The following is a 12,251-nucleotide window of genomic DNA, read 5'->3' as shown; positions in this document are numbered from 1 at the left end:
AGTCCAGTTAACCATTCAGAGAATAAAACCAGAGACAATTAAAAGGGCATATATGAACAAAGATGTTAGTACTGACTGAAAATAGCTGGACATCGACTTCATGCCATGATCTAGTTGACAAGATGGAGATCAGTCAAAGGTTGGACTCAAGCATTTTTGAGGTCTTTTCCAACCTAAACGAGTCTATGTTTGCCTTATACAGAACTTGGACTAATAAATATATTCTGGTAATGGAAGAGTGTCATAGACCAATTTTTGTTTTCCTTTAGGTAAATAGTAGGCATTTTAAGATAAGCACAACTGAAATCCTTTCATTATATACTTCTTGAGCAATGCAGAAAATATCTTACCTTCCACTCAAGGATGAAAAGAAGGGCACTACATGTATTCCCAAGGGTCCACCTTCCCCAGAAATCTCCACTGTTTTTGTCATTTCACTGAAAAAGATCATATGGAAACAAATCTAATAAGCTTATTCAGAGAATTCTCTGTATTATAAACAAATTCCTGATTGACCAGACAGCAGAAAGCGTAGAAAAAATATCTGACTCAGAGCTCACTAATATATGAAAATAAAATGAAAAGCAAAACAGCCATGAAATGCTTGAATTGTTTTAGATTAGCATTTGTGTTTTTAAAAGGGAAGGAAATCAAACACTAGACATTTTCCTAAGTTAACCTTCAAGTAAATTAATTAGAATATTAAAGAATAAGCTTTTAAGTGAGGAGAGACTTAATCATAAAAAAAAGCGGAGGCGAAAATTATTTTACATGTTCTTAATTTAAGCTCCATGTGAGTTGCTTCAATTTTCCCATGTGGCCACATTATAAACACAAAGATCACACAGAAAGGACACTGAGACTTTCAAGTCAAATCTTATTTAAGTATACTGATTTCTTCCCTCAGTTGCTTACAACCTGTCTGGCAAACAAAGAATAAAACAAATTGTGATTAGTACTGCAACTCAGCTCATTTTGTCAAGAAGTTTCCTTCCTCAAACACTGTTATTAAAAACCTCTGTATTATCTCTGACAGACTTATGCTGTTTCATGGCATGTGCTGTTTCACTTCCTATTGACTATCTTACACTGTCAGCCTTACAGTGACCTTAACTCTATTCTGGGTGACCATGACTTGAAAATGAAGGTACTTGAACTGGCTAGAATCTTAAAAAAAATTAGCAATGTCTGTATTTCAGCAGACCTTGTTCCTTCATTCCATAATAGTGTCCATCTTCCAAAATATTCCCTCCCCAGCTGTGAGCTGTGTGTGCCTGCCAATCTTACAGTGTGCCATTTGGTTCAGTGTCACGTGTGCTACAGAACACATGAAACTGAACCAAATGGCCTCTTCAGATACTGGCCTGAGGTAAAGATTCAGTCTAACTGATCAAGTGCAGACAGCTAGAGAGAAAGAGACTCCTGGTTGTTCCCTGTGCACAACTAGAGAGCACACGTTTGCTAGATAAAATGACCAAGCCAACTCTTCACTACCACTCTGCCCTCCCCACCTCAGGTGATTTTTCCCTAGTACCACACCTTCCTCTGGCACCAGCTGACTGATTTGGCTGACACATGGTCTTAAGATAATTTGATTTGATGCAAGAATCAGTAAAAATGTACAGAAACCCATCAAGAATCTGTGATTGCCCTTGAAGTGGCAGCAGTTACACCACATTAGGCACAACATGAACCCACATGGCACAGCTAAGCCCACTCACAAGGAGCACAATTACTGCAAATGACTAGACAAAATCTGGCATTGCTTCCTAGTAATACGGGAATTTTTTGTTGTTGTAGTTATGAAACTTTATCCAGTTGCACAATGATTAATGAGAAGCAATTTGCCCTAAATACAACAATTCATAGCTTGATCGGCTAAATATAGAATAAGTCTGGAATACAAGTTTATACATTTTATTTATTTTTAATTAGGGGACAGAGTGAGCTTTGGGGAGCTTTTTTTTTTTTTTTGTAAACAGATCTTCCAAAAATGTTGTCACTGTAATGAATTTATGTTCTCTAGATATTAAATGGAAAGACCCTTAACAACAAACCACCACTGATCCCAATGTAACCGATTTTCATGTTACTGTATTTATAAAACACACACCATCAACAGGCATATGTGGATTTTTCTTTCCTGTATTCACCTGCTTCATTAATCAGATGGGGAAATCCTGACAAAATCTTCCTGTAAGATTTTTAAATACATTTTTTTCTGGTGAATCAGGTTAGAAAAGCTAATCAGTGTGGTTGCCAAAAACCTCAACAATGCATGCATAGGAAATTAACTCCTCTTTCAGTTCCATCTTCTACTTCCTCCAATTCTCTTAAGACACAAAGAAAGATAATTAAAGGGCTACTTTTATTGTCTTTTGAACTTCTACAAAATCAAAATGCTTAAGTAAATTAAGCAGCCAAGCCCTTTAGATTCAGAAAATAATCAGAAGTAGTGAATGGGCTTTCATTTCTACAGGGAAAATTTAAGTAAGTTACAGCTGTCCCCAAATAACCCTGTGTGTGCTCTAGGGAGGAGTTGTCTTCCTAAGCAACTGTAAGAAAGAGCAGAAATTTTTTTGAGGGCTATCATGACAGACAGGTGAGCTGTCATATTAAATCAACACACTTACAGTTAAAAGTAGGCTGGAAGCCAAAGAAAACATACAAACTTTTTTTAAAACTGAACATGAAATCTACACACTAAGAAAAATAGGCTTCCTTGTGAAAACAAATAGCCCACATGCACATTATATATTACTCTAAAAATTTTTGATACATCCTATAACTTATGGAAGTTCTAGAGCACTAAACATTCAGAATAAGAGCACACTCTTTATACATGTATTAAGAATTTTGGAATTATAATTTTAGTCACAAATCCATGATTCTAAATAGACTTCTTCTCAAACAAATGGTTACATCTAGTTACATCTGAGAAGAAAACAGCCTTTCACACCAACTTTCATGGACCTCTGAGGATATGTTATTTTTATATTATACCTATGAAAGCATGACAGTTAAAAATTTTAAAACCAGAACATCTGGGATTTGATTGGGGTTTTTTTTATTTGTTTAAGAACCTCAAAGATTAGAGATTCAGACATATTTGGTGTCATTCACTTGTTCTGTCCCTCATCGAGCAGGTTTAATCTGTCCACAAGGACAGCTGAACTCAGCACTGTACTATTTCATGCTGGCTTACAGTTTATACTGTACTGGAGAAAACATTCAGGAATAGAGCATGACTGAATGAGATTCTAAATAGGATGAGCTCTAAGAATACTAATTACTGAATTCCAAAGACCTGTGGGACACACAGGTGCTAGGACTCTTCAGTTTGACAGAGCTAGGTTAAAAAAATTAAAGAAGTAGGAGAAAGCAGAATTACTGTCTTACAGGTTGATAGCTGTGACAACAGACAATGTAATTTATAGATTTTTTTGCAATATTCAACACATTTTAAAAACACACAAACACCTAAATAGGAAAAAAAAAAATCCAGAAGTTGGCAACCTACTTGTGACCTACTGCCCTTTGAAATCTCCCCTACAGATCTTAAACGCCTTTTGCAGTAAAAGGAAACACAAGTCTAGACCATTAAATCAGTATAAAAGACCTGGAGTAAAATTCCAAGCTGGGGATGAGAGGCTGGCAGCATCAGTGAGCAATGCACAGAGAGTGCCTCAGTAGGCTGAGTATCTCCTCCTTGTTCTTCAAGAAGCAGATAGAACTCCTACCTCAGGAAATCCTGTCCTAACTGAACTTGGAACCAGTCTCTATGGAATACATAGAGATATATTCTTACAGCAGTTAAAAAGACTGAACTTTTAAAAAACCCTTATGTCAGTGAAATTTCTCTGAAGTACAAGATCCACCCCAACCAGAAACACAGCACTCAGGCTTCTTCCAATACTGGCACCTCCCTTCCCCTTGCTGCACCGAAGCTACCTCTGGTCTCACTCAGGGGAGAACACCTGTCCAGCATGACCTGATCCAAGATGCTGTACTATTGATTTTTAACCTGAAGAGGCTGTCATCATGTACTATTAAATTCTTCTTTGTTTGATATTATTGATTTCTGACAGATTCTTGACCATCTATCACATTTGTCAACAAGGCTTGCCATGCATATTATTAAAAATGCTGATAAGTACTGTTCAGCAAAGAGATAGAGAAGGTGTACATGAGTAGTGAGCATGCACAACATTGGCAACATGGAAAGCAACGTTTAAATGGAGTGCTGCACATTTAGTGGTCACATCTAATTGTGAATCAATCTGATCCTCAGATTTGCAGTGTCCTGGCTGTGGAATACTATGGCTCCCTCTCCTGAAACCTGTATTAAGAACTAGCAGTGAGTTACACAAAGGGAAAGATCTATTCGCTGAAAGCTTCTCTGCAAACAACACAAGAACACTGAAGAACCCATCCCAACACTGAGCACACAGATGCTTAAAAGGGAACCCTCTCCAGAAATGAATGTTACGTGTTGTTGCAGCAGGACTGAGTTCACTGAAGTGCTTTGACCTTCCCCAGCTACAAATGCTTGATAGGATTGCTCTTGGAGAATGTAGTAGACACAGCCTAAAGCAGATTAATTGTTTTGCAACACAGTGAAGACAGTACATCAGAAAAGCTGCTTACTGCATGGGTTACTGGGCAAAACTTGTCATCATGCGTATGTCACAAGAACCTACTGCTTGAGTAAACACAATGTATTTACCATTCCAGTGGCATTTTCCTTTGCAATATTAGTCATATTCAACACTTTATCGAGTGTTTTTAAGAAAATATACAGATTAGTAAGATGCCATATCTGAAAAAAATCTTCTAGTGCAGAATGTCAATGTTTCCCTTGCAAACAGAAAAGCACAGCTGATATTCTGAACATGCTGCGTGGTGTTTTTATTGACCACAGCCAAGTAAAAGGCAAATTAAATGTCAGTCAGATGTAGAGAGCTCATGGATGCAATTATTTATTAAGCTGCATCTCCTTGCTTGTTTTTCACTTGCACCTCCAGTTCCATGCCTCTTCCTCCAATGCTGCCATTCCAGAAGAGAGAGTATTCATCAACAAAAGGTGTTGATGTTTGGTAGAGAGCAAAGGCCTAGAGGGCATGTCAAATTTCTATAGGGCATTTTAAAGAGGAAGCATGCACAGATTTATCCAAATAAAGAGGCAGATGACTCTGCCATGTACTTTTTTCACATACTCAACCAATACAGTTACCGATGATAAAAAAGTATTTGTCCCCATTCATTAAGAGAAGGCTTCCAGAGCAGTCAGCTAAACTAAACCTTCCCATCCACCTCCTACACCTTTTCCACATATTTCCTTCTCTGTTTTCAACTAGGTGCTCAAACCTTTGATTAAAATGTCTTGAAAGTCCTGAAGAAGGAGCTGGAACTCAAGATGTTACATAGTGTGAACACACTCGAATGACGAAAATCAGAACAATATTTAAATAGGGCTATAAAGCACCCTACAAGGAGGAGAAACAGCAACTCAGTGTGCAGGCAAGGGTAAATTTTCCAGGTACAGGTAGGCAAACTGATCACTCTTTTATAAGAGACAGGAATGAAGCAGCTGCTCCATTCTACACAGCACTAAACAAACTATCCACAAAGTTCAAATATTTACTATGAAATAATGTCACAATCTCCCAGTTTCAGGTTTGAAGAGGAAACAAATCAAGCAATAAATTTTTCTTCATTAATCTAGTTATTCCAAACTTTTTTTTCCCACATTAAAATTAGTTAGTTCTCACAAGATTAACTCTGAAGTTTTAGAGAGAAATCAGCCTGCAAGCACTGGGGCTTTGTGTCTTTTTTCCTTTAAATCAAATGGTTTCAATTCTCTTTTGTTAGACTAATGAAAGACACAGTAGGTTAAAAATAGGAAAACACAGAGAAGGAAAAAAATGCTTCAGCTACACTTTAATTATGTATCTACAGTGCTTAAACCAAGGAACTGACCCTGACCTCTGCTAAAAAGAAGTGGGAAGACAGTAAAAGCGAACATAATGAAAACACATAATGAATTATCTATGCATAAATTACCCTTTGTGTTCCAAGTAATCCACTGCTATTAAGCTAAACATCCACTTCCAAGCAGATTCGTGTTTACTGTTCCTTAACACAGTCATTTTTACTGAGAAAAGCAAGCTTTTCAAAACCAATATTCCCACGTACAGTGTACTAAGGAATTCAGTGCTAGAAGTTGTGACAAGTATCTACCTGACCATCTATAGAGAGTACCAAAACCTTGTTATTACTATGAAAATCTTTCAAACCCAGTATGGAACATGAAAAAAGGCACAGAGAAATACAACATTTTATACACTGATGGCATTAGCTTGGCTTCCTTTACCCTGAACATCATCTTTACTTGCAAATAAACAACAAAAAAGCCACCTTCAGAATTTACAAGAGCATTGTCATTATTTATTCAATTGAAAAACATTCCAGTGACCCAATGTTTTAAGTCTCTCCTGTAGTAAAGTTCAACTCTCAAAATGCCAAATTAAGATTTTCAGACTCCCAAGGGATACAGTCCTGAAAAGTTTCCCAGTACTTCTGCAGTGAAATGCTTTAAGAGAATCCAAGCAAAGGGGCTTCCCATTAACTTCTAAGTAGAGGAGCCAAAATCCCTCCATACTGACACTCACTCCATGTGCAACTGATTTCCCCTACTTAAACCAGTGAACTGACTTTCTTTAGATCAAACAGTTTTCCTTCTTGAGTGGGGAATATAAAACATTCCAAGCCTGGATCTTAAAGTTCAACTGACTAGGCTTCTCTATCATGAAATATTAATCATAGTACTCTTTCTCTGCTTCCCTCTGAAAAACCCATTATTGGCTGCAGTTAGAAAGGGACTCTGACCTCAGACAGACTGGTGCTCTGATGAGAAGGCCCAGATCATTTCTCAGGTGGCAAGCTGCTGTTTTGCTCAAGCATTATAGGCCTTAAAGCTTACTAAACCCAGTGACAGGAAGGAAAGCAGGGAAAGCAACAGAGCCAGTAGTAGTCTTTTTTCTTCCATAGCCTTTTGTCCACAGCATGGAGTAGCTCAAAATTAGGCTGAAATATTATCTTTATTAACATCTCTTGGTGTGGTTTATTTAGATGAAGGGTTAATGACCTGGTAGTCCCTCATGGTCCTAACAACTTTAAAATTCAACAAGAAAAATACCTGAAAAAATCAGAATTTTGAGTAACATTTTCTTTCAGAAAGGAGATCAATTAGATATTAAGCTGCTTGTTTTACTGCTTGTGGAAAAAGTAGTTTTATTATTTTATTAATAAAACCTTCCTTACATTCAATCAAATAAAGATAATTGAGACAGACAGATGGTCTCTAGTGACTCATTATTTCCCTTTATAAACCTTCTAATCCTAATGAAAACACTTTTGGAAAAACAGTTTAAAAAACTTGAATTAGAAGAAGAAAGCCAAGTAAAAATCAAATCATGGCTATAAAATTTAAATTCTTTGAAATTCCTGTGAATTTCACAGAGCCACAAAATACCTTTGCTTTACAAAATACTGCATTCAGAACTTCTCTCATGTTCACTGTTTGAAGAAAGTGGAATATTTTACAATTACTCCAATATAATTCACAATTTTCATGAGAAATTCCTCATAGTACCCATCTCAATTCTTTCAGGTAAAACAGTGTTTTTCAAAATCCCCTCGGGACACAGGAGCCACAAACAATGCATATTTTGGTAGAGTATGTGTCTATGAAGAACTGCTACTTCCTCTCCATTTTGTTTTGATTTCTATTTGCTTGGCTGGCTTTGGTCAATATTTTTCAGACAATGCAATCTCAATCAAGATTTTTTTATTTTCTAAAAAAAAGAAAAAAAAAAACTATTACCAATGCAAAAGGATTCATGGGAATACCCTGTTCTGGCCGGCGTTCCCTTTGCTCTCTACCTGTTCAACACTTACTTGATTGCTATTCTGGCATCATTCAAGTGGGCCCCAATCTATATTCTTCATCACTTTTCCTTTCATGTTCCTATGTCAAGGCAGTTTGCAGAATTCAGCAAAAATTGTAAGAGATCTACAGAAACCTAAGCTGATTCTTGTCTAGTTTGTGACAGAGAAGACCTGGCCACTTCCGGAAATTGAATACCTCGGAGACATATCACAAGAGGTTTTGCCATTGTCTGTGTTTCCAAAAGCCACTGAATTATGAAGCAAACAAGTAACATAACCTTCTTCTGAAGAATCCCAAATACAAGCAATGAATTGTTTTAACTTGATAAACAATAATATGCTCTCAGAAAATTCCTAAGAGGACTTAGGTAGCCTAAAACACCCTAGTAAAGGCATAAGGAAAACAGTAAATATGAACAGAATGTGCACAGAGCTTGATTAATCCCCGTTACAAATTAACGGATCAAGAGACAAATGAGTGCATATATTTGGTGATGCATAATAATTACCTCAGGTGAAACAAGCTGTAGAAATCTTCAGCAACATTCCACGAACAGAAAATATGCATTAGTGACTGAACTAAGTTCTATACCTGCATGATGAACACTAATCAGCAGGCATGTAACTTAGAGGCCCAGCAGGTGCAGGAAAAGCTGGAAAAGCACTCCAGCTCCTTTTCATTATGACACCATTCTAAAAATACGCATCAGTATCGGCAGGCAGGAGAAGGAATTACAAAATGGCATAGGAACTGGGTGACAAGGAGGCCTTCAGAGGGAGCAACAACCCAGAGAAATTGAGTTGAAAAACACAACTATACCAAGATGATAAAAGTGCCCATAAAACTACTGAAATCATAACTCAAAGAACAAGAAAAACTGAGAAATTAATTCCCTTAAGAGGAAAAGACAAGTTTTTGATATGCTCTGAAAGGAAAGGTGATCCTTCTCCACAAATCCTGGCATGGCCCAGACCACCAGCAATGTTCGAGTCCCTGCTCTTGCAAAATTCCCCACAGGCATATGGGGTACATATTCATGCCTCTTTCACAGACTCCATGTAGCTAAAATGGGAATGTTAAGACTTGTTTTTTTCTCAGCTATTTGCAAGGATAAATGTTCTAAGCTTAAGGCATGTAGATACTGTTTATTTCATGAGTTTTATCTTATACTGTTTTGACAAACAACTGTAAGCTGCAGAATTATAGCAAATTACTATCTGCCATCATTAAAATTGAAGCAGATTAATTTTTCACATTTTAGCTGTCACGTAGAAGTTTGTCATATAACACTTCTTAATTTAATTATCCTATGTGCTATATATATCTCAAGAGTTCTACAACAAACACAAGGTACTGGACAAAGTACTGAATTCCTCTACCTACTCAGAAAGGTGACTTCAGCATAACCTGAATCACCAGTCAAAACTGAAATTTAAGCTTATGATGAGACAGGAAAACAGCAGCATGAAAACACTCCACCACTGAGGATCTGACCAACTTACTCTCTGAAACTATGGCACCCTGGCTTGATAATTCGGTGTAACAAATGCTATCTACAAAATCATTATTTTTTGAATTTCATTTCAGCCATGTAGAATTTTCCCTTTGATTTCAGGAGCGATAAACTTTGTTGCTCATTACTAAACCTCTTGAGAACACCTAATTTCCTCTCCTCTTGTTTCAGCTATGCAGCTCTCAAGTTTTACTCCACTGGTTTCCAATGAAGATTATGTATTTATCTAAGACAAAATTTAGACTGTTTAAAATAAGTTATTTCCCAACACATCAATGGAACCATGACTACATTCAGATACAACAGCACAGGCCACCACTGGTTTATTATAACTGAAGAGAAGAAAACTATTTATTGCACCTGGCTTCTTTAGTGAAGGAATGCACAGGGAAATATTGCAACTATTAGCAATCTGTGTATGAACACAGATATAAAATCTACTACAGAATATAGCAAAGTAATAATCTTACCACTCAATACTGAAGGTGACACTCAAAATGAAGGAGGTAATTTTAGGATTATATGGTTCAGATAAATAATTATTTATTGAGAGACAATATATGATTTATGAGCATTCTCTATCTTAAGACATGAACACTTGCAGGACTGAATAGAAACCAAAACCCAGATTTCCCCCTTACCTTTATACTATAAACAGCACAAAAAATCACTCATATTCATCAATGAGGGTAAGAGAATGTTGTGCTCAAACATGTGCTCTGGTATCAAATGCAATTTTAGGGTGGGAAAGGTGGGAAGAGGAAGAGAGCATGTTGATGAGAAGCACAGTGCAGCTGTGCACAGTGCACCAGAGGTGCAGCTGGAATGAGAAGTCAGTCTTGTGTTGCATAAATTCACAAATCACACTTGAGCCAGCACCAAACAGAAGATGTTCCTACCTGCTAGGGAGCCGAGCCCTCTGAGCCAACAGCAGTTCTGTGGGTCCAGTGAGGTTCATCTCTCCATCCTGAAAGGATGCCTGGGAAGCACCCTGTCGAGAGATTTCAAAGTGCATATTGAAACTGTGTACATAATTATGCATATAGAAAAATGCTGCATTTGTGTTTCTATGTCTGTATTTGGAAGAGAAAAATCAGTCATGAAATAACATCATCTCACTGATATTGAGGACTAAAAGACCCATTCCGGATGGATCATCTGTGGCACAGCATGTGGAGAAACAGGAGGGTATCTGAAGTCCTGCTCCTTGTGCCAGTCCCACCATCTTTCCATTGGAGAAGCTTAATGTTGTACTACTTAAAGTTGTACTGCTTTACTTTCTTCTCTGCCTATCTAACCTGAATGCCATTCTCTCTCACTCTGATCCACCTTCTTTCTCCCAAGAGATGACACAGACCTTGAGTAAACCAAACAGCTCTTTTTTTATTCTATCCCTTGGCAGCGTTTATCTGGCAAAGACATACTTTCAGAGTAGCTTCCCAGAAAAAAAATTACACAGCCAATTGGATAATCGGACACAAAAATACAGTGCACACAGAGTCCAGACACCAATGCTAAATCTCTTGAAAACTATTTAACTTTCTTTTTGTGATCCTTGCACTCAATGTTTGCATTTTTTCATACTGGGAGAGGGAAATAGTCACCAATGAGATAAGACCACTGTCAGTAGGTGATGTATTAGCTTTAACATACTGTACTTCATCCCAACCCTTATGGCAAGAATGTAAACAGAGCAAAATCCATAACAAAGACCTTTTTTGGAGAGGTCACTTCTGTCAACCCTGCAACAGGAATAGAGCTGGAAGACATAAATCTTCAGCTGTCAACACACTAAGAGAATTCAATTCAGAGCCTGATCTTAACAAGATAAAGGCTAAAGTTAATAATTATTTTTTTGTTGTTGCAGTGGTACAGTTTTCCAGTGTATACACTTGCCCTATTAAGTTGTCTCAAGGCAAAAGTTAGGAATGCTATAAAATTAATTTCAAAGAACAAAGCCAACTAGATAGGTAATTTAATTTTCAATAAAAGTTCTACACTGGTTATTAGAAGTTTCAGCTTCTCTCAAAAGATGAGGTTCTAAAGGTTTGGCAGACTTATTTTTAGTTTATAAGTATGAAGAGAGTTGAGGGCAAGTGTGTGTTCAAAATCATGAGCAGCCTTTCAAGCAAACCCTTGAGATATACACCAAGCTGGACCTTTTTGGTTCACATGGTGCTTCTAAACCCATAATACTGGTAGTGATGCTCTTTGTGTGTTAATTAGAGCAGAAGCCAATGGACTTGGCTTCAACTGCAAGACCAATAGAGTTCACTCAAAGTGAACTTCTGTCACTAATAAAGAACCACTTTTAAAAGCTGTGTATTGAGTATGTGCCATCTCTTCCAATCACTATTCACAGTGGAACCACATGTCAAGGAACAATTGTTATATGAAGTATATTCCATACTAATCTCATAAATCAAGAGTTTGACCTCAAGCAGCACATTACCAACAGAAATCAGACACACAGTCTTCCTATGTTAAAACTCCATAATGACAAAAGCATTTAAAAAAAGTCTTGGTAGCAGCAGATGTTGGAAGTAGACAAATCCTTTAACAATAATGATCCCAACAAAGCTAACCTCTGTTAGTCTGCCACTAAAAACACTGGTGCTACAAAGGCTCTTCTTTACAGAAAGTTAAATACAGTCACGGCATGAGCAGATTCAGGGCTGTGATTAGCTAGACCTTTTCCTCCCAGACACTGGCTGCAACACAGTACATGACAGGACATGCTACTCATGCCTCAGAACTGTTTTGCCATCTGAAGCCTCCCTTGCAGTC

General features: G+C 37.3%; 1 protein-coding gene across 16 annotated transcripts in view; it reads right to left on the bottom strand.

The window, feature by feature from the left end:
• PARD3B (par-3 family cell polarity regulator beta) overlaps positions 1-12,251 on the bottom strand; it is a 394,367-nt gene that overhangs the window by 220,165 nt on the left and 161,951 nt on the right. For 13 of the 16 annotated variants that reach the window (XM_085585191.1, XM_085585194.1, XM_085585195.1 and 10 more), the window contains 2 exons: positions 10,364-10,455; positions 351-437 (listed from right to left, as the gene is read on the bottom strand). In XM_085585191.1, coding sequence (XP_085441317.1) covers positions 351-437; positions 10,364-10,455 — 179 coding nt within the window. The remainder of the gene's footprint in view (positions 1-350; positions 438-10,363; positions 10,456-12,251) is intronic. The other 3 variants (XM_085585197.1, XM_085585204.1, XM_085585198.1) reach the window with 1 other exon arrangement.

The sequence above is a fragment of the Lonchura striata genome, chromosome 7 (genome assembly GCF_050655825.1).
Source record: "Lonchura striata isolate lonStrDom1 chromosome 7, ASM5065582v1, whole genome shotgun sequence".
NCBI lineage: Eukaryota > Metazoa > Chordata > Aves > Passeriformes > Estrildidae > Lonchura > Lonchura striata.
Note: the sequence above shows the minus strand (reverse complement) of the source record. Positions and strands in the feature narration are given on the sequence as shown.